This window comes from Schistocerca americana, chromosome 2, assembly GCF_021461395.2.
Source record: "Schistocerca americana isolate TAMUIC-IGC-003095 chromosome 2, iqSchAmer2.1, whole genome shotgun sequence".
In the NCBI taxonomy this organism is placed as follows: domain Eukaryota; kingdom Metazoa; phylum Arthropoda; class Insecta; order Orthoptera; family Acrididae; genus Schistocerca; species Schistocerca americana.
Window position 1 is genome coordinate 382,384,589 of NC_060120.1, and position 23,526 is coordinate 382,408,114.

The window sequence follows — 23,526 nt, forward strand, 5'->3', positions numbered from 1 at the left end:
ATGCTCAAGGCATTCATCCCTCCCAGTCACATTTAGCAGCTATTCGTGATTTGCCCGCCCCTCGCAATCTGCATGAATTGCAAGCAGTTCTTGGCAAATTGACGTATTATATTAGGTTTATACCTAATGCATCACAGATTGCTGCACCGTTGCATCGTCTCCGCCGTAAGAATGTTCCGTTTGTGTGGTCAGCTGATTGCCAATCAGCCTTTCAGCAGCTTAAAGAGGCTTTATTGAATGATCGTTGTCTGGTCCATTACGACCCTAACAAGCCTCTAGTGTTAGCTTGTGATGCCTCTTCTTTCGGCCTCGGTGCTGTGTTGTCTCACCGAGTCGGTAACACCGAACGTCCTATTGCGTTCGCATCTAAATTGCTAAACAAAGCTCAGTGTAATTATAGCCAATTGGACAAGGAAGCGTTGGCTATTGTGTTCGGTGTCACAAAATTCCATCACTACCTCTATGGTAGACCATTCTCTTTAGTAACAGATCACAAGCCCCCTGACGTCACTGTTTCATCCGTCTAAACCAGTTCCTCAGCGGACAGCTCAGAGACTACAACGTTGGGCTCTTTTGTTATCACAATACCAGTATGAGATACTGTATCGCCCTACAGCTCAGCATGCAAACGCTGACGCGCTTTCTAGATTGCCGATTGCTGCGGATGATGTCTTCGATTCCTCTGACGACTCTTGCCATCAGATTGACGCCGATGAGCATCAATCCCTCCGGGATTTTCCGATTGATTATCGTCAGGTGGCACGTGAGACAGCTACGGATCCTCATCTGAGTTTACTATTACGTTTTGTTCAACGTGGTTGGCCGTCCAAGGCAAAGGACATATCGGATCCTGTGGTTCGTCGCTATTATCCGCAACGTCATCTGTTGTCTGTTTCGCACGGAGTTTAGCTGTTACGCACCGAGAATGACCAGCTTCGTGTAGTGGTTCCCCAAGTGCTGCAATCCAAGGTCTTCGACTTGTTGCATCAAGGTCATTGGGGAGTGGTCCGCACCAAGCAGCTTGCCCGCCGTCATTGTACATGGATCGGCATTGATAAGCAGATTACGCAGATGTCTACAGATTGTTCGACGTGTGCCGAACACCAAGCTGCTCCGCCTCAACGCTATTTTGAGTGGGCACGCCCTGCCGGTCCCTGGCAGCGAGTACATATTGATTTCGCTGGTCCATATTGGCATTCTCGTTGGCTCATCGTGATAGATGCATTTAGTAATTTTCCGTTTGTTGTGCCCATGCAGTCTACAACGTCTGCACAAACTATACAGGCGTTGACTTCAATTTTTTGTATTGAGGGTCTTCCAGAAGTTTTAGTGTCTGACAATGGTCCACAATTTACCTCTGCTGAATTTGAAAGTTTTTGTTCTGCCAATGGCATTCGCCATGTTCTTACTCCGCCGTTCCACCCTCAATCGAATGGTGCAGCGGAACGTTTTGTACGCACATTAAAGGATCATATGGACCGCCTTCGTGCTACGCACTCTCGTCAGCAGGCCCTCATCACGTTCCTGTCGTCGTACCGGACCACGCCACGCGACGGCCCTTCGCCTGCGGAGCTTCTCCACTGCCGTCGTCATCGCACCCTACTACGGTTGTTGCACCCCCCGGATCGACCCGCCGCTTCTGAGCATCGCACGCGTTTTCAGCGCAACGACGCCGTTTCTTTCAGAGTTTATCACGGTCGCCGTCGTTGGGAACGTGGTACCGTGATAAGTGTCCAGGGTCGCGGTTTTTATACTGTTCAAGGTGCTACTGGGGTGCACCGGAGGCATCAGAACCAGTTGCGCCGCGCTGGCCGTCCGGATTCTGCCGCTCGTTCTTTGTCCACAGATTTGGTCCGCGGCGGGTTCCAGCCGCGCCTTCCGACTTCGCTGCCGCCCCCAGGGCAGCAGCAGCAGCCGTCGCCGCTACCACGCCGACAGCCCGTCCCGTTGATGCCTCCCGCGCAGCTTCATCCGGGAGCGCCCCGGGTGGTCGCTCCGGCGCCTGTGGTCCCTCTTCAGTCGCCACCGCCTTCGGAGCTGATGGACGTCGACCCCTCAGCCGGGCCGCCTTCCCAAGCGGTGGCTGTGCAACCTGTCCTGCAGCCGCTTTCCTTGGGCTCCCCCAAGGAGTCTGACACCGCAGCGCCTTGTCCGGCGCCCACTCAGCAGCCGTCGCCGCAGCGTCAGGAGACGCTGCCTCTCTTCGTGGGTCCCGACGCCCCGTCGCGTCCAGTACCAGAAGCTGCGCCCGTGGTCACAGGCGTGCACCCTGACCTCGGTTTTCAGTCGGTGTTTCCCGAGGCCCCGCGCACCCAATGCTGGAGTGCGGACCGGGGACTGCCACCGACAACAGTCTCCGCCCCGGTCTCGTCCGCTACGCCTGCGGCCAGATCCCTCCCCCGCCGTCGACGCTCGCCACGTCATTATTCAACGACGGTGCGGCGATTTGGGGGAGGAGGAGTGTTATATCCTAGCCAGTAATGCCACCCGAGCCCGCTGCCAAAAGGTTGGCAGCATCAAAGTCCGGACGCCGTCCGCATAAGCAGCGCCAGCGAGACAGGAAATCGCCGCAAGTCTGTGCGCGCCACCGCTGGCTTCTGGTTTCTTAAGCGCTGGAGTCGCGAGCGCTAGTTCAGTTCTGTATTCGCCGCTCAGTTGTATACTCGCCACCGATTTGTGTACTTGCTAGTCAGTTGTGTGTTCATCGCAGCAGAGTTGTTGTTTGTCGTCAGCCGACGCTGATCTAGCCGCTCCGACTCGAACTAGACAGATCTCTGTAGACACGGAGTTCACTACTGTTTCTGTATCTTCGTTAATAAAGATAAGTACCGACTTTTATTTAATCAGAGTGTTTGGGTTTTCATCTTTCTGTTCACTGTTCCAGCGGACCGGTCGGCCCGCTATTAAAAGTGTGGCGGTGACTTCGTAAGCCGTTTCTACAGCGAATTGCTTGTCGCTACGAACACCGCCACAAAAGCCACTATACCACAGGTTCCTGAAGAAGACCAAGATGAAGCAAAGAAGGTGGCATATCTGCCCTATGCTGGCTCTATTTCTGCCAGAATCAGTAGGATCCTCCGTAAACACAATATCAAGAGTGTTTTCTGTCCATCCAATAAGATCGGGGGACTGCTGGGGAGTGTCAAAGGCGACCTGGGGTTACAAAAACCAGGGATTTACAATATACCTTGTCAATGTGGCATATCCTACATTGGCCAGACGACAAGAACTGTGGAGATCAGGTGCAAAGAACATCAAGGCACACTAGATTAAGACAGGTGACTAAGTCAGCCATTGCTGAACACTGTCAAGAACTAGATCATGAAGTATGCGGATACCAAGATTCTAGCACAAACACCCAGATTTTGGGACAGTGTTATAAGAGAATCGATAGAAATTAAAATGGCTGACGATCTTATGGACCGTGACACAGGGTACCAGCTAAGCAGAGCCTGGGATCCGGCTCTGAAATTGTTAAAGGAGTTACGAGGCCAGCTGCAACACTACACAAACAGAAGAACCAGAGACATGGAGATGGAAAACGAGCCCCTGACGGACTGCCAGGCGCACCAGACCGAAGATGGAACACCCAGAAGTGGGACTGGTGGGCGCGGACCGCAGAGGGAACATCCAGAGCCGCAGCGGACGAAAAACGGAGCGGCAACGCTCCAACAGGTCGTGGTGAGCGGGCGAGGACCGCAGGGGGAACGCTTGGTACCCCAGACCGTAGATGAAACCCCCACGAGCGGGTATGGTAGGCGCGGACGGCAGAGGGAACACCTAGAACCGCAGCGGACGGAAAACGGAGCAGCAACGCTCCAGCAGGTCGCAGGGAATGGGTGCGGACCACAGAGGAAGCGCCCGCAGCCGTTGGTGGAGGGAGAAGGCCACAGGCATAAATACTGGACCAGGTCCACTCGAGGAGCAGTCTCAGGTCGCACCTGATGAAGGTCTCGAGCTACGTGACCGAAATATCGTGCAAGTACGACGCTGATATCCGGCAGAACACCCGTCAACCCAAGATGTCACAATCAAATTATTACCTTTCAATTTAACATAGACCTCGGGCTACACTACGGATCAGACTTACACCACAATCAACTCGACCGGGCGCCCGTTGCATCGTATTAATGTTAGTGACTTATGATGTATCTAGACGCCATATCTCCTAAGCCATCTGGAAAGGGGCGAAGAACCTGTTGAGTCGCAGCTGGCGAGTACCCACCCACGTGATAATGAGTGATCCCAACCGCGTGGGTAGGTAATGATAAGGAACGACTCAATCGGCTTCGCCATGTAGCTGCAATGGTCTAATGGATACAAGGAAGACGTCATATACAAGGTGTCCCACGAGAAATCGTCAATAGTCACGGATATGACAGGAAAGATCACTCGAAGCAAACAATCTAGCAAACGTGGGCTCTAAAGTGCATACGTTAAGGCTATGAGCATTTCATCTTCGATACTTTGAAACAAATCTATAGGGTGGTCATAAACGGACTGAAAAGCTTGTAAGGTTGTTGCAGGGTAAATAGAGCTGGGAAAAAACTGTTAGGACAAAATTCGATACATTTCAACGTTTCCGGTTTAATTAGCATGGAAGTTAGCCGATATGGTCGTTTTGAATCCAAATTCTAGCAACCTGCTAGAGACAGTGTCGCCAAGCGTGTTCTTTGTTCGGTTTCCTAAGTTAAATTTAACACTTCCGATAAAGGCACGTTTTAGTTGGTAATGAGGAGCTGAGCGAGTGGCAGCTCACGAAACCAGATGTCTGTGCATTACCACGTTTCAGCGTGTGCAAGTGCATGAATTTGCACTCTTGGTGATCTGATTAGCTTACTTCAATGCTTAGTAACTCGGAAACGTCGCTGTATATTGAATTTTTTCTGAACGATTATTTGTCAGCAAAACCTCCCGTACAACAACAGCCTCACAAGCTTTTCAGACCGTTTTTGACGCCCTACATTCTATTACAAGTTCTTTGCTTCTCATATTTTGACAGGTGGTAGCATGGACGAAAACATGAAAAAATGTTCAGAAATCATGGGCTCTGAAGAGCACATATGCCTATATGGCTACTCTGCAAATCACACTTATGTTCCTGTCAGGATTCATCGAACCGCCTGCACAATACTTCTGTTACTCCACTCTCTAACAGCGCACGGACAAAATGAACACATATGTCTTTCCGCGCTAACTCTGATTTCATTTATTTCGTTATGATGATAGTTTCTCTCTATGTAGGTCAACAAAATATTTTCGCATTCGGGGGAGAAAGTTGGTAATTGGAATTTCGTGAGAAGATTCCACCGCAGCGAGAAACGCCTTTGTTTTAATAGTGTCCACTCCAAATCCTGTATCACGTCTGTGACACTCTTCCTCCAATACAAAACATGTTGCTCTTCTTTGAAATTTTTTGATGTACTGCCGGCCGGGGTGGCCAAGCGGTTAAAGGCGCTACAGTCTGGAACCGCGCGACCGCTACGGTGATGTCCTTAGGTTAGTTAGGTTTAAGTAGTTCTAAGTTCTAGGGGACTGATGACCTTAGAAGTTATGTCCCATAGTGCTCAGAGCCATTTGAACCATTTGTTGATGTACTCCGTTAATTCAGCAGGACTCCGAAAGAGGACGGACAAGCGTAGTGTAGGCAGCCTCTTTAGTAGATCTGTTGCACATTCTACGTGTTCTGCCGGTAAGACGCAGTTTTTCTGTGTGCTATTTCAATTTAAGTTGTTCGTAATTGTGATTCCTTGGCATTTAGTTGAATTTACAGCTTTTAGATTTGACTGATTTATCGTGTAACCGAAGTTTAACGGATTCCTTTTAGCACTCCTGTGGACAACCTCACACTTTTCATTATTTAGGGTGAACTGACAATTTTCGCACCATTACAGATACATTATACATATGCAATTGGTGTTGATTTTCTGATGACTTTACTAGACGATAAACGACATCATCATCTGCAAACAACATATGACGATTGCTCAGATTGTCTGCTAAATTGTTTATATAGATAAGGAGCAACAGAGCACCTGTAACACTACCTCGTGGAACGACAGAAATCACTTCTGTTTTCTAGATGACTTTCGGGCAATTACTCTGAACTGTTGTCTTCTATTACAGTAAATTACGAATTAATTCGCATAACAGACGAATGCCATACGCACGCAATTTGTTTATAAGCCGCTTGTGAGGGACGGTTTCAAATGCCTTCTGGAAATCTAGGAATAGGAAATCAATTTGAAATCCCTTCTTGTGAGTAAAGAGCTAATTGTGTTTCACAAGAATGATTATTTCTAAATCCGTGTCGACTATGTGTCAATAGACCGTTTCCTTCGAGGTAATTCGTAATGCTCGAACACAATATACGTTCCAAAATCCTGCTGTATGTCGAAGTTAGTGACATGGGAATGTAATTTAGTGGATTACTCCTGCTGCCTTTCTTACGTTAACTTACCTTACCCTAACAGCTACGATCTCTTGTTCATCTTTAGTGCTGTGAAACCCATGTCTTATACTGAAAAAGTGCTCACAACTTCCAAGGTATTCATTTTAGAGTCGATATTCGCTTTATCGTAGAGGGAGACCAAGAGATTAATACAATAAACAGATTCAGAAGCATGTAGGTTGCAGTAGATACTGGGAGATGAAGAACCTTGCACAGGATAGAGTAGCATGGAGAGCTACATCAAACCAGTCTCTGGACTGAAGACCACCACAACAACAACATCATTTGCTTTACATTTTTTCTTGTTTTTGTCCGTTATACCTCCTTCCAAACCATGGAAAGCAAAGAGCTCGTAGTAGAAGAGATTTGTTTCACAGTATCGAAAATACAGAGGTAGTCACAGTTCTTAAGGTATTCATTTTAGAGACCATGTTTTCTAAAATTTTTGGTTTGGATGATTGTCCCTCTCTGAACAAGTTGTTGAGAGCAAGGCTTCCCGCACTGCAACGAACGACCGTCGCAGGTAGCAAGAGGAGAACCGCACCGGAAATGACCGCGGAGAAGTCCTCGGACGTTGGCGCGTCAGGTACATATATCTGTGGCCGCGAGCTCGGCTCCAGTTCACCACCGGCAATGGAGGGTGAAGCTTTGAGAATGCCAGCCACTCGTGTTGGCGAAATGTCAATAAAATCATCAGATGAACGTCGGTCAAAGAAGCCGAGACAAAAGCCAATAGGCAGTTTGTCAGAGCGTTGTTAATTAGCCTGACAAGGTAAAGAATAAGAAGGCTCAGAATCGGCGAGGAAACGAATATATGAGAAACACTGACAAGAGGAAGAGACAGGATGACAGGACATCTGTTAAGACATTAGGGAATAACTTCCATAATACTTGAGGGAGCTGCAGAGGGTAAAAACTGTAGAGGAAGAGAGAGGTTGGAATACATCCAGCAAATAGTTGAGGACGTAGGTTGCAAGTAGCACTCTGAAATGAATAAGTTGTCACAGGAGAGGAATTCGTGGCGGGCCGCATCAAACGAGTCAGAAGACTGTAGACATAAAAGTTTTGAGAGTATCGTACCGCGTTATAATGTAATCAGTAGACCCACAAGAAGATCATTGTAACTGTGGCCAAAACGTTGATTTCTCTAGTATAGTTTTTTTCATTATGACACGTTACGATACGCAGAAAACTTTTGTGTCAACTGACCGTGGTCACGAAGGCTGCTGCTCGGATAGCCGAGGTGGTTGATGCGATGGCTTGCGATAAGGGGAAACCGTGTTCGAACCCCGATCCACCACAAATTTTCAGATTTCGCAAAAGGGTGACGTAGATTCATAGTCGCAGAACGCGAATATGCACTGACGGAAAAAAATCGCAACGCCAAGAAGGTGCTGTGCGGCATAAACGAAAATTGGAAGGCGTTTTTCTACATCTGTAAGATGATGTGTACTAAAACTTCGAGCCAGTCGCATAATGGTGGCGCTAGTTGCGCTACTATGAGGGTAAATATCAGGTTTGCTCTAAATACACGCTGTAACGGTTGTGAACGTTGGCTACCTTTGGGATCCGACGTGGTGAGTCGATGCTAGTCAAGAATGCCTTCAAGGGGACTAGTGCGTGATTATGAACACATCTCTGTTTTTGAACGAGGTTGTGTAATAGGGCTACGAGTAGCTGAATGTTCCTTCTGTGATACTTCAGAAAGAGTTGGCAGGAATGTAGCACAGTTGCTGGAAGTGGTGGTCACGAAAAAGTACGGTCGCAAGAAAATTGGGCTCCGGACGGCCACGTGGCACTACCAAGAGGGAAGACCGTCGAGTTCGGCGTAAGGCTCTGGCACATCGTACTGCAGCTGCAGCAGCTATCTGAGCAATGGCTGGCACCACTGTGACACAACGAACAGTTAACAATTGATTACTTCAAGGACAACTCCGGGTCAGGGACCTTGCAGCGAGCGTTTCGCTGAGTCTAAACCACCGCCATTTACTTCACTGATATCAAGCGACAGCTAATCAGAGGACAGGGTGGGGATGTATTCTGATGACAGCTGGTTCTGCCTCGGTGCCAGTGACTGTAGTGTTTTGGTTAGGAGGCCAGTTGTTGGCCTGCAGCCAACTTGTCTGCGTATTAGACACACTGGACTTACACCTGGAGTTATAGTCTGCGGTGCGATTTCTTATGATAGCAGGGGCACTCTCGCTATTTCGTATGACAGCAGGAGCGCGCTCATGGGTATCCCACGCACTCTTTCTGCAAACTGGTACGTCAGTCTGGTTATTCGACTTGTTTTGTTGCCATTCATGAACAGCATTCCAGGGGATGTTTTGCAACAGGATAACGCTCGCCCACATACCGCTGTCATAATCCAGAGTGTCGACATGTTGTCTTCGCCTTCTCGATCACCAGATCTGTCTCCAGTTGGGGGGGTCACCGTCGAACGACAAATCCTGTGTCTTACGCAAACAGCATTAATCATTCCTGTACTGAATGACCAATTGCAAGAGGCGTGGAACTCCCACAAACTGTATCCGGCACCTGCACAACACGGTGAATGCACGTTTGCATGCTTGCATTCAACGTTTTGGCGATTACACCTGTTATTGATGTACCAGCTGCTATGCCGGAGCCAAGGTAGCCCATGAGGGCCGGCAACCCATATTACACCACAGAGGCTGAGGTTGTCTATGTCCAAGGCGTACCAAAGGCACCATGGTATACACCAGGTATTTACATACAAGATGATGGAAACACATTCCGAGCACTACTTCCTGCAGGGAGAGCTCGAGACACGGCCTGCAGGAAGTATCACTACGCCAAAACCTGTTTGGCTGGAGACAGCTATTCAGTTTATTCCGGATGCCGACCTCTACATCTACATTTACGAGATTACTCTGCTATTCACAATAAAGAGCCTGGCAGAGGGTTCAATGAACCACCTTCATGCTGTCTCTCTACCATTCCACTCTCGAACGGCACGAGGGAAAAACGAGCACTTAAATTCTTCTGTGGGAGCCCTGATTTCTCTTATTTTATCGTGATGATCATTTCGCCCTATGTATGTCGGTGCCAACAGAATGTTTTCGCAATCCGAGGAGAAAACTGGTGATTGAAATTTCATGAGAAGATCCCGTCGCAACGTTAAAAACCTTTGTTTTAATGATTGCCATTCCAATTCACGTACCATGTCCCCTATTTCGCGATAATACAAAACGAGCTGCCCATCTTTGCTTACTTTTTCGAAGTCATCCGTCAGTCCCACCCGATGCGGATCCCAAAACGCACAGCAATACTCCAGAATAGGGCGGACAAGCGTGGTGTAAGCAGTCTCTTTAGTAGACCTGTTGCACCTTCTAAGTGTTCTGCTAATGAATCGAAGTCTTTGCTTTGCTCTACCCGCAATATTATCTGTGTGATCGTTCCAGTTTAGGTTATTTGTAATTGTAATCCCTAAGTATTTAGTTGAATTTACAGTCCTCAGATTTGTGTGACTTATCGCGTAATCGAAATTTAGCTTTCTTTTAGTACTCATGTGAATAACTTCACACTTTTCTTTATTCAGAGTCAATTGCCACTTTTCGCACCACACAGATATCTAAATCATTTTGTCGTCGTTTTGATCATCTGATGGCTTTACAAGACGGTAAATGACGACAACATCATCTGCACACAATCTAAGACGGCTGCTCAGATTGTCTCCTATGTCGTTAATATAGATCAGGAATAGTAGAGGGCCTATAACACTTCCTTGGGGAACGCCGGATATTACTTCTGTTTTATTCGATGACTCTCCGTCTATTACTACGAACTGTGACCTTTCTGACAGGAGATCACGAATCCAGTCGCACAACTGAGGCGATAATCCGTAGGCACGCAGTTTGATTAGAAGACGCTTGTGAGGAACGGTGTCGAAAGCCTTCTGGAAATCAAAAAAAAAAAAATCAAATTGACATCCCCTGTCGCTAGCACTTATTGCTTCATGAGTATAAAGTTTCACAAGAACGATATTTTCTGAATCCGTGCTGACTGTATGTCAATCATTATCTTAGAGGTATTTAATAATGTACTTCGACCGCTGAAGATTACGTCTCCGTCTCTGAATTGGGCTTTACTAGGGTGTGTGTGTTACCACGAAGCTTTGTGGAAAATTCGAAGTGAACTTTTGTTTGCCTCAATTAGGGGACTTTTACTGGCATCGTTATTGTTACCTTTCGTTTGTTGTTCAGTCACCAACCTTGTGAACTTACATCAATAAAAGTTGTGTTTGTGAAAGATTGCGGATTGTCAGTCATAACACCAGTATTTGAAATCTGTAATGGCTTATCGCTTGCATACAGTTACCTGTGATCTTGCAATATTAATCACTTAAATATATCACCTACACAAATGTGTTTCCGCAATTTCATTACTCCACATTCTTTAATTTTTGGTTTCGCGTTTTTTTCCTGAGTGTGCTTCTGTCGGTAGACTGATGACTCAAAAACAAAAAACGAAAAAAAAGTGGTTTGTGGCTACGTGACAAGTTTGGATCGGTCCTGGAGACGTACCCGAACAGCCAAAGTGGTTAAGGCGACCAGGCATCCGGGTTCGACTCCAAGTCAGGTAAGGATTTTCTTGTGTCGCAGACAGGTGAAATCAGTGCATAGTAACAGAATGCGAATCTATTTCATTAGGGCGCCCAGCAAGATGTCATAGCCGGCCGGTGTGGCCGTGCGGTTCTAGGCGCCACAGTCTGGAACCACGTGACCGCTACGGTCGCAGGTTCGAATCCTGCCTTGGGCATGGATGTGTGTGTTGTCCTTAGGTTAGTTAGGTTTAAGTGGTTCTAAGTTCTAGGGGACTGATGACCTAAGATGTTAAGTCCCATAGTGCTCAGAGCCATTTGAACCATTTGCACCAAGATGTCACATACACAGACTACGCAGATGAAAGATTGGCGTAATGTACTCGGCTACACTGAACTTTGATCATCAGCGAGAGAAACGCTCTGGGGGATACACCCATCTAGGCCGTAGGCTTCCCGCCCTGGGGTGTTGCTTAAAGCAGCATGGGTCACTGTTTATGCGGCGAGCCCGCATTTCAGTAGCGGTGCAGGAAACTGCCGGGCAGGTCGCCGTTCCTTATAGCATCGAGACCGGCGGCGAACCGCTTCTGCGATAACCCGGCAGGCCGGCCAAAGCCACGACCCGTTCTATAAATTTGGGCCGGGCCGTTCCTCTCTCCATTCCTAGTCTCGCCGGCAGCGTGCATTAAGCGGCTGCGTTTGTACAGCGCTCTCTAAATATTATATCGTCCCGCTAATTTTCATTTGGGGATTTCCGCAAATAACGCCCTGTTTGCCCCCATAATTGCGAGAGACGGCCGGAGAGCAAAGTCGCTCCACCGACGGACTAACTTCTGCCCTAAGTGCACTTTAACGTGCAAACACCAAATTTTCAGTGTCCTCTCTCCCCAGCTGAGACGGCAGAGTAAGACTGTCCCCTCAGTACCTCTTTAATCAACTTACTTTGGTTTTTAATGGGTAATGGTTGATACATAATCATCCTGCGACTCTAAGAACCGTAGCAAACATTTCTACCAGATTAAGTGTTCTGCCGCTCTCCTATGGGGTTACCACAGCAATTCTGAGAATAAGATGCCAGCTTCCATCTGTATTTAGGTGCAGTTCCCACGCGATAGCTCAAACGACTCTCGCTGTGCCTGCCCCATCCTTAGACAGCACTCCCCGTTCTCCTCCCTAGTGGTGGCACAACCGAGTGACACAACACTAGCGCAGTCATCATGCTATGAGGCGCAACCTGATCGTCAATGGATGGTCTTCAAGGCACAATCATCTCCGGAATTTTCAGTCTGCAGTTGCCTCAAGTGAATAGTATAGGATGGCCCATGGGAAGTAATGGGTGTCCGAGCCGTAAGAGTCCCCGGAAAAAGTGTTATAAAAATCTTAATAAAACAGGATACGAAACCAAATTTGCAAATGACGTATGTTCATGATGGAGAAATGGAGTTACACTCTAGAGGTGCTGTATGTAACCTCCCCCAACATGTATACAGGGTGTTTGCAAAATGAGATTTTCATTTTGCAGCGGAGTGTGCACTGATACGAAACTTCCTGTGAGATTGAATCTGTGTCCCGAACCCAGACTCGAACTCGGGAACTTTGCCTTTCTCGAACAAGTACTTTACCCTCTGAGCTACCCAAGCACAACTCACAACCCGTCCTCACAGCTTCAATTCCACCAGTATCTCGTCTCCTACCTTCCAAACATTACAGAAGCTCTCCTGCAGGTCTGCAGGACATCCTGTTGCTGAAGTTAAGAAATTACGGAATATAAGGCCTATCAAACAGGTGGATCCATTCCTATCTGCATGATCGTCAGCAGATCACTAAAATAAAGAATAAAGATATAAAAATGCACAAAATACCTAATTTTTATAGTAATGCTAAAAAAAAACAGGTATTGAATCTCTTAAGGGTCCGTTTGCGGACCCATCGTTTTTGTTCTTTATGTTAATGATCTATCAGAAAAATGAACTGAAGGAACATCAGTACCTGCAGACTTGTGGAACTTGTGTAGTTCAGGTTGTAGAGCACTTGCCCGCGAAAGGCAAACCTTCCGAGCTCGAATCTCGGTCCTGCACACAGTTTTAATGTGCCAGGAAGTTTCTGTATACAAGACATTTATATATCAGTTGTATGAAATAAACTTTAACAGTGAAAAAGGTAAATACTTTAAGGAAAGTTTTGGTACAGCATTGAGTGCAGTGTATTTTCAAGTATTATTTACAAATTTTCAATGTGGCTACCTTTTGTAACACGACGATCAGTCTCCTGAGAAACCCTACGAAGCAAGTCTTGGTGAATGGTGGCAACAGCTTGTGTTGTCTGTTGTCACAGCTCTTCGACGTTTCCCAGACGCGGAGGAATAAACACTCTATCTTTAAGATAGATTATCTTATTATCTCTATGTTTAAGATAGATTAAGATACATAGAAGTCCATCCGGGTAAAATCAGGTGATCAGGTGGTTAGGATATTGTTTCATCACGTCAAGTCCTACAGAGTCAACTTCATGATAGTGATGCGATGATGCGCCATCTTTCTGAAAAAAAAAAACCTTTGCCCGTATCCTGTTGTAACTGAGTACTATATAGTGTTCGAGCATGTGCAGTTACGATGTGCCAGTTACAGTTGACTCGGTAAAAACGAGACTGCTCGCCGATGCTTTGTGATACACAGCCAGTTTCGGTGAAACGACTGTACAAATTAACAATACTTTGTCATTGAGGTGGCGGCTTGCGATATTTAGTCCTGAATTATCTCTGAACTGTAGCAGCGGATTCGGATTCATGAAATCCTAAACAACACTACGCACGCTCTGCACCGCTGTTTGAATAACTCATTCACGCTTGGCTTCTAGAGGGAACACATACAAGTAACAGTGCTACGCAGGAATAAAACTTGAAGATATACTGCAATTAAGCTGCATCAAACGTATCTGTAAGTTATTTAATCTTTTCACAATTACAGGTTACTTTTGTGTAATTAATTTATAAACCCACTGTACACAGTTCGACACGACGCTCCACGTTCGTGCATGATGCTGCCAGAGTGATGGGGTGACTATTGGGTTTCACGGAACAACTGTAAACTAGTAGGAATACACACCAGCCTGGTCAGCACCTATATGACGCATACTACGCTATAGTCCACATTCTTGTAGTAAACGGCGAAGACTTTGCGGTCGACTCCAACAATCGTGCCAATGCACCTCTGACAACGCCACGCTACCTTGAAACACTAGATAACACTAGATCCACACACAGTTCGTGGAACCCCACTATTGCCACAATTCACAAATGCTGCCACGCCGACAAGTTACGTGAGAACATCCTCCGTGAAACCCTATATTCTGGTAGCAAGATTCACGGACACGCAGCGTTGTGTTGAATTGAATATTAAGGTGGAGGGGGGTAAGTTACTGCACCTCATCTAATGTATTTTAATTTTCCAACCATAAAGGAATACCATTTACAAATTTGGTTTTGTATTCTATTTAAGATTCTTATAACACTTTTCCCGGCGCCCCTTAGAAATGGGAATCCCGATAGTACATTTTCATTTGGTTATCAGTTTCAGCGTATATTTAAACCAATATAATCTACGTATGATTGTTCCATACACATCGATAACACTGAATAGTTAAACAAAAGCTTATTTATTAATAAATACTCCATACACATGGCTGAAAACGTTCGCGGGGGCTCCGCATTACCTTCTCAATCCTTTATTGGGAAATAGCATCAATCTCTTCCCGGATTGCTCTCCTCAGCTCATCAGTTTTGCGGAGTGACAATGAAAATACTTTGTTCTTGATATAACCCTAAAAAAAAAAGTGACCCGCTAAAACGTCATGTGTTCTCACCGGCCGTGGGATATCGCCAAATCTTGATAGTAATCGATGTGGAAAGTGACACCTCATTGTAACGTTATTTTGCTGAAACCATATCGAATTTACACGTCACTGTCTCTGCAGCTGTGAAATGAAGAAGTCGTTAACAGGGGCCGCATATCGCGCGAAACTGATACTGACTGGCCAAATGAGGCGCGGGTTTGTAACCGCGTATTATCGGAACTTTTGTTTATTGACGAACCTATTCAGATGAAAGCTTGCCACGTCAAACTTGGTTTGTCAGAAATGCGTCATCCTGGTCAGTTCCATCAGGTAATGTTGTGCACAAATTGCACCTACTCACTTAAGATCCCAGCAGTAAATTTTGAGCCGGTTGCAGCTTATAATGATGAAATTTTCATTCCTGTTTCTCAGTCATCTGCAAAGACGTGCAAGGGATTTATGATGCTCTAGAATGGCGACGGACAGATCACTGTGGGCTTCGTTGCAGAGCTTTAGAAACTCGTCGGGTATTTGCCGGCGTTCGAATATTTATTTTATTTATGCTTCACGTTGCTCACAGAACTCATCTCACGCCATTGTTTTATCCAGTTGGTTGAAGTTGTTCTGCCTGGAACACGGAAATACCAGCCTATTCTACGATGCTTGCCCGTTGGACATCTGTAACACTCTGCACATCGCACAACTCCGCCACTGCCTCAACACACCCCTGCAGTTGCCGTTGGATGCGGTATATCACGCAAAAAAATGTTCCCCTTTAGGAGGGTGGCCGAATAAAAATGTAAATAAAACGTTTTACTGCATCAGTCACGTGTTTATTTTCCTCTTTACTTCTCGATGGTTGATACCAAGACGATGGTGTGAATCACTGAAACACGTAGTGGGAAAATAAATCGGTAACTGACTCAGTAAAGTGTTTTATTTATATAGGGTGATTAAGGTGCCCTTACTGCTGCAAGCCGCAATTTTATATCTGGCCTTTAAAAACCAGGCGCTAGATTTTCGTATTCTCTCGCTTGCTACGCGCAAACTATTATTCCTATAATAAATATCAACAGGGCCTTTTCTGTAGGAAATAAAATATAGTTAAAGCTTACAAATGTGACCTTCAAACGCCCATCTACCCCCACACTCATCCCTCACCAGGCACGCTTTCTAGTGTGTTGTTCGTGGCACTCCCCCTATCACCGCACAAAAATTTCCTATGACGCGTACTGTTCCCGATTTTCGACATTTTTTTGTCTCTATTGATAGGGCTATTACGCCACCAGCATAGTCAACTATTATAATTTAAACGTGCCCTTGAGAGCAATGGAAGAAAAACGACTTTTGTGAAACTTATTCCAAAACTAATTACAATTGTTGACCATTCGAACCAAACTTAATCCTAACAAACACAGTAGTTTCGTAGCCAAAAGGCCTGACAAATATAGCGGTGTAAATTTTAGATAAACAATTACAACTGTTAAAATTCACAATACTGCTATGTAAAATTTACACAAATTTCACTTTTACGATTTGTAAGTGCTCGACTAAGCCGGTGCCCTAAAGACCAAAGAAAGTGAAAGTGAATTCGTGCAGTAGTAAATTTTTGTACAATGGTAGGAGAGAGTGCCACAAACAACATTCTAGAAATCTTGACCCTTGGGGCTGAGTGTGGGGGTGGGGATGCGTCTGAAGGTCACTTTTGTATGTTTTTGTGTAATAACTCGAAAACTAAGGCGTCTAGCAAAATTTAACTGCATTAAATTTCCTATAAAAAAGGTTCAGTTCTTTTTTCTGTAGGACTGTCGCGCTTAGCGAGCGAGAGAATATGAAAATCTCTCACGTGGTTTTTGAAGGCCATATAACATTTCGGGCTGTTTACAGCTGAACACTCCCACATTTATCAAGAGTCACAGGCCTCATGATATCGTCTCTTATGGATTAAATATTCGACTGAAAGCGCCCTATTTTCCGAGGGGCTGTTCTGTGTAACAGATATGCGGGACACTGCAATTACGTCGGCTATTTTCCTAGACTTGACTGGGCTTCATTTCGGCCGGTAGTATCGTGATCACGTTAACATAACCTCGCGTGGACGTGGTCTCATCATGTGCGTGTCTACTAACTGTAACTTACCTTGTGTCAAAGGTGTACAAAGTAACAACCTTTTGCAGTGGCAAGGGAAACTGGATCCACTTTATTGACACGATAAGTTACACGGTGTAGGCACATGGTAAGTCCATGTCGCTGACACAAGGTAAGGCGGTTACAGCAGTGCTAGCTGAACGGTTATAGCCTCGCGTCTTTTTAATGTGACACCTTTCAAGTAAACAAATGGAGCTCTTTTCCAATACAGTAGCATGGTTTCAATGAGACGACGCGAATCGTACGACCCCACTGCTGTGTAGAACAGCGCAGGCCTTGAACAGCCAAGCAAACTAAAACGTTATTATTCGAGGGTCATTACAGAACTAACGCCTCCCATTTATTTTCATGGTAACTACAACAGTTACATACAGAAAGATTTCAGCTACACGCTGTCATTTTTTCACATTGTCACAACCATTCTTTACACACTTTGCCAACGATGAACGAGAGCCTGCATGCCACGTTCGTAAAACCCCCCTGCGGGTCCGGGGATTAGAATAGGCCCGAGGTATTCCTGCCTGTCGTAAGAGGCGACTAAAAGGAGTCCATCCCCCTCACGGGGGTAGTTAGCGCCTGCGTCCGGAGACGGACGGTTTCACGACCTATAATCGTGGTCTTTTTGGTTTTTCACTTCTCGTTTCTTCCTTCCTTTTGTTGGTTCCTTTCTTTGCTCTTCTCCACTTCACTGTCTTCCATACTCTTTCCCTTGACTTCTCCTTGCCTTCTCATTGCCTTCTTCTCCTTGCCTTCTCATTGCCTCCTTCTCCTTGCTTTTCATTGCCTTCTTCCCCTTGCCTTCTCTGGTCTCCGCCTCGGCGTTTGAGACAGTCTGTCCTCTTTCTCCCTCTCTCTTCTTTTTCCTCTTCTTCCTTCCTCCCTGTGCGTGTCTGAAGGCCGACCCACGCGTTCGCACGCGTAGCCGGTGACGGGGTAACGCGTAAGTCCCCGCCCTGGGTAGACATGTAAGGCACGCGCGTACCCCCTGGTAAAGGCCAGGCCCGGGGAGGGGTGATTGCTTGAGCTGATACCTTCTGACCATGCCGATTGGTCCCTCCGTCTGTTTCTCGGGAGGTGTGACCTGAGGTGTAAACATTCACCTAAGGCGGGAATGCCCTCTGAGAGGGTCCCCACAAGGAAGGAGCGCGCCATCGGAGACGCTGGCAATCATGGGGGATTCCTCCGCAATGGATTCTACTCCATCGCTTTCGACTTCGACCCACAAACGGAAACGTGACCAGCCAACAGTGACAAAAGTACTACCGCCTGCCCCACAGTTCCTCGTAGTTTCTCGATCTGAGGACGGAAAGGATTTTTCCTCTGTCAACCCTTTCGTTATTCAGAAGGGCGTAGATGCCATAGCCGGATCTGTCAAATCTTGTACCAGGTTGCATAACGGTACGTTATTACTAGAAACTGAGAGTGCCTTTCAGGCACAAAAACTGCTTCGGGCCACACTCTTGTACACGTTCCCTGTCCGGGTGGAGGCCCACCGCACTTTGAATTCGTCTCGTGGTGTAGTCTATAGTAGCTCTCTCGACGGATTGACTGACGAGGAGCTTCAATCTTTCCTCGCTGAGCAGGGCGTGACAGCTGTCCATCGGGTCATGAAAAAGGTCAATAATGACCTTGTACCGACCCGGACACTATTCTTAACCTTCGATAGTGTTAAGCTGCCATCGCGCATCAAGGCGGGCTACGAGGTTATTTCTGTTCGCCCCTATGTCCCGACACCTACGCGCTGCTACCAGTGTCAGCGTTTCAATCACACTCGACAGTCTTGCTCCAATGCGGCTAAATGTGTCATTTGTGGCAGGGATGCCCATGAGGGTGACTGTCCACCTCCGTCTCCTCGTTGTGTGAACTGTCAGGGTGACCATGCCGCATCCTCCCGCGACTGTCCTGTCTATAAGGAAGAACGCTGTATCCAGGAAATTCGAGTCAAAGAGAAAGTGTCCACCTCGGCTGCTCGCAAGCTATTGGCTAGTAGGAAGCCCACGCTGCTCCCAGCGGGGAAATACAGCACTGTCCTCGCCTCTCCTCGGACTACCCGGGAGGTAGCAACCCAGACATGCGATCTGACCTTCAGCACCACGGTCGTCCGTTCGGCCAGTGCTAAGATCGCACGGTCGACGTCTCCTCTTCCTCCCATCACCCCACAGACACCAGCCACTTCCTCAGCTTCTGCTCAGTCGAAGACCCCGAAGTCAGATGCACGGGCCTTCAAGAAGGAACCATCCCGTGCAGACTTCCTCCGTCCCTCGACCTCCCAGCCTTCGACCGGTACTTCCACCAAACGTCCTTCTAAAAAGGCGCATAGGAAGCACAGTTCTCCTTCTCCGCCGCGGCGCCTTTCTTCTCCTGCGCCACCCAGCGGTTGCCGCCCCAGGCCGTCATCCGTTTCGCCTGGCCGCACCGCTGGTAGCCGAACATCTGGCCGTTCACCGGCGGAGGAAGCTCCCCCTCCCGGCCATCCTCCCGAGATGGCCGATGACCCTATAGACCCCATGGACGATGACTGTCCGCCTCCTGCTAGCGGCGGCAGTGCTCGCTCGAAGCCAGGCCCTAAGCGGCCTTCGAGGTGACCCCTTCTCTCATCTTCCTTTTCTTACGATGGCACTTATTAACTGGAATATTCGCAGCATTCGCTCCAACCGAGAGGACTTGAAGTTGCTGCTCCGCTTGCATCGTCCGCTCGTCGTAGCCCTCCAGGAAACGAAGCTACGCCCATGCGATCAAATTGCCTTGGCACACTACACCTCTGTGCGTTTTGACCTACCCCCTGTGGTAGGTATCCCCGCTCATGGAGGGGTTATGTTGCTGGTCCGGGATGATATTTACTACGATCCCATCACGTTGCACACCGGCCTGCAGGCAGTTGCCATCCGCATTACTCTCCCCACTTTTACGTTTTCCTTTTGTACCGTTTACGCTCCATCGTCATCTGCCGTTACCAGGGCAGACATGACGCAACTTATTGCTCAGCTACCTGCACCATTTTTGTTAACTGGAGACTTCAATGCCCACCATCCTCTTTGGGGCTCTCCAGCATCCTGCCCGAGGGGCTCCTTGTTAGCAGACCTTTTCAACCAGCTCAATCTTGTCTGCCTCAATACTGGCGCCCCTACTTTTCTTTCGGACACATCTCATACCTATTCCCATTTAGACCTCTCTATATGTACTCCCCAACTTGCACGCCGGTTTGAGTGGTATGCACTTGCTGATACATATTCGAGCGACCACTTCCCGTGTGTTATCCATCTCCTGCAGCATACTCCCTCTCCGTGCTCCTCTCGTTGGACCATCTCCAAGGCAGACTGGGGGCTCTTCTCTTCCAGGGCGACCTTTCAGGATCAAACCTTCACAAGCTGCGATCGTCAGGTCGCACACCTCACGGAAGTCATTCTCGCTGCTGCTGAATATTCCATCCCTCACCCTACTTCTTCTCCACGTCGCGTACCGGTCCCCTGGTGGACCGCAGCATGTAGAGACGCTTTACGTGCTCGTCGACGTGCTTTACGCACCTTTAAACGCCACCCTACAGTGGCGAATTGTATTAATTATAAACGATTACGTGCTCAGTGTCGTCGTATTATTAAAGAAAGCAAGAAAGCCAGCTGGGCTGCTTTCACAAGCACCTTCAACAGTTCTACTCCTTCTTCTGTTGTCTGGGGTAGCCTGCGCCGGCTATCTGGCACTAAGGTCCACTCCCCAGTTTCTGGCTTGAAGGTCGCGAATGAAGTCCTTGTGGCCCCTGAGGCTGTCTCCAATGCCTTCGGCCGCTTTTTCGCCGAGGTTTCGAGCTCCGCTCATTACCACCCTGCCTTCCTCCCCCGCAAACAGGCAGAGGAGGCTAGGCCACCTGACTTCCGCTCCTCGAATTGTGAAAGTTATAATGCCCCATTCACCATGCGGGAACTCGAAACCGCACTTGGCCGATCACGGTCCTCCGCTCCAGGGCCTGATTCTATTCATATTCAGATGCTGAAGAACCTTTCTCCTGCGGGTAAAGGTTTTCTTCTTCGTACATACAATCGCATCTGGATTGAGGAACATGTTCCCGCATGCTGGCGCGAGTCTATTGTTGTCCCGATTCCTAAGCCGGGGAAGGACAAGCACTTGCCTTCCAGTTATCGACCCATCTCGCTTACCAGCTGTGTCTGTAAAGTGATGGAGCGAATGGTTAACTCTAGATTGGTTTGGCTGCTCGAGTCTCGACGCCTACTTACCAATGTACAATGTGGATTTCGTAGGCGCCGCTCTGCTGTTGACCATCTGGTTACCTTGTCGACCTTCATTATGAATAACTTCTTGCGGAAGCGCCCGACCGCGGTTGTGTTCTTTGATTTGGAGAAAGCTTACGACACCTGTTCGAGGGCGGGCATTCTCCGCACCATGCATACATGGGGCTTTCGCGGTCGCCTCCCTCTTTTTATTCGTTCCTTTTTAATGGATCGACAGTTTCGGGTACGTGTGGGTTCTGTCCTGTCCGACACCTTTCGCCAGGAGAATGGGGTGCCACAGGGCTCAGTTTTGAGCGTCGCTCTCTTCGCCATCGCGATCAATCCAATAATGGATTGCCTCCCAGCTGATGTATCAGGCTCCCTTTTCGTGGACGATTTTACCATCTATTGCAGCGCGCAGTGTGCACGTGTCCTGGAGCGCTGTCTTCAGCGTTCTCTTGACCGTCTTTACTCCTGGAGTGTCGCCAATGGCTTTCGTTTTTCTGCCGAGAAGACGGTCTGTATTAACTTCTGGCGCTACAAAGAGTTTCTCCCACCGTCCTTACGACTCGGTCCCGTTGCTCTCCCACTCGTGGAGACAATCAAATTTTTAGGCCTTACCTTTGACAGGAAACTTAGCTGGTCTCCACATGTGTCATATTTGGCCGCCCGTTGTACCCGTTCTTTAAATGTCCTCCGTGTTCTCAGTGGTATGTCGTGGGGAGCGGATCGAACCGTCCTACTTCGTCTATATCGGTCGATCGTCCGCTCCAAGCTGGATTATGGGAGCTTCGTATACTCCTCTGCACGGCCATCCATCTTACGCCGCCTCAACTCCATACAACATCGGGGTTTACGACTTGCGATCGGAGCATTTTATACCAGTCCCGTAGAGAGTCTTCATGCTGACGCTGGCGAATTGCCCCTCACCTACCGGCGCGATATACTGCTTTGTCGGTATGCCTGTCGGCTACTGTCAATGCCCGACCATCCGTCTTATCGTTCCTTTTTTGACGACTCTCTTGACCTTCAATACGGGTTGTATGTCTCTGCCTTGCTACCCCCTGGAGTTCGCTTTCGTCGCCTCCTTCAACACCTTCATTTTTCACTCCCTGCAACCTTTCAAGTGGGCGAGAGCCGCACGCCACCTTGGCTCCAGGCTCAGGTCCGCGTTCACCTCGACCTCAGCTCGCTCCCAAAAGAGGTCACCCCCGGTTCGGTCTACCACTCCCGTTTTTTGGAACTTCGTTCGAAGTTCAACAACATGACTTTCATTTATACAGATGGCTCTAAGACCAATGACGGGGTCGGGTGTTCCTTTATTGTCGGGGCACAAAGTTTCCAATACCGGCTCCATGGCCATTGTTCGGTCTTCACAGCTGAGCTCTTTGCCCTCTACCAGGCTGTTCTTTACATCTGCCGCCACCGACATTCTGCTTATGTCATCTGCTCCGATTCCCTGAGCGCTATCCAGAGCCTCAGTGATCCGTACCCGGTTCACCCTTTCGTACACCGGATCCAACGCTCTCTTCAGCAGCTGGTGGACGTCGGTACGCCGGTTAGCTTTATGTGGGTTCCTGGCCATGTCGGTATCCCTGGGAACGAAGCTGCAGATGCCGCGGCCAAGGCTGCGGTCCTCCAGCCTCGGACAGCTTCTTGTTGTGTCCCTTCGTCCGATTTTAGCAGGGTCATTTGTCGGCGCGTTGTGTCGCTGTGGCATGCCGATTGGGCTGCACTTACCGACAACAAGCTTCGGGCCTTAAAACCTCTTCCCGTGGCTTGGACGTCCTCCTCACGCCCTTCTCGGCGGGAGGAGGTCGTTTTAGCAAGGTTAAGAATTGGACACTGCCGGTTCAGCCATCGCCATCTGCTGACGGCTGAGCCGGCGCCGTTCTGCCCATGTGGGCACTTGCTGACGGTTAGACACATTTTAATGTCCTGTCCAGATCTTAACACACTGCGCCTCGATCTTAACCTGCCTAATACTTCAGATGCCATTTTAGCGGATGACCCACGAGCAGCTGCTCGTGTTCTTTGTTTTATCAATTTGACAAACCTCGCTAAGGACATTTGATGATGTTTTTTAATCCTATGCCTGTCAGTCTGTCTTTTATTGTGTTTTCCCTTTTAGTTGTTGTTGTCAACTTGTGCCTCGCGGTGCATTCTTAGAGTAGTCAGGGCGCTAATGACCATTGAAGTTGTGCGCCCGAAAACCACAAAAAAAAAAAAAAACGTTCGTAAAAGCTGAAAGATATGAGACTGGTCACTCTCTTACAGCTTCGACGACAGCATCTGGGTCTGGAAAATTC

At 47.9% G+C, this 23,526-nt stretch overlaps 1 protein-coding gene across 1 annotated transcript in view; it reads left to right on the top strand.

The window, feature by feature from the left end:
* LOC124594038 (proline-rich protein 2-like) overlaps positions 1–23,526 on the top strand; it is a 100,574-nt gene that overhangs the window by 32,647 nt on the left and 44,401 nt on the right. Inside the window, exon 2 of the mRNA XM_047132389.1 lies at positions 1,847–2,260. Coding sequence (XP_046988345.1) covers positions 1,847–2,260 — 414 coding nt within the window. The remainder of the gene's footprint in view (positions 1–1,846; positions 2,261–23,526) is intronic.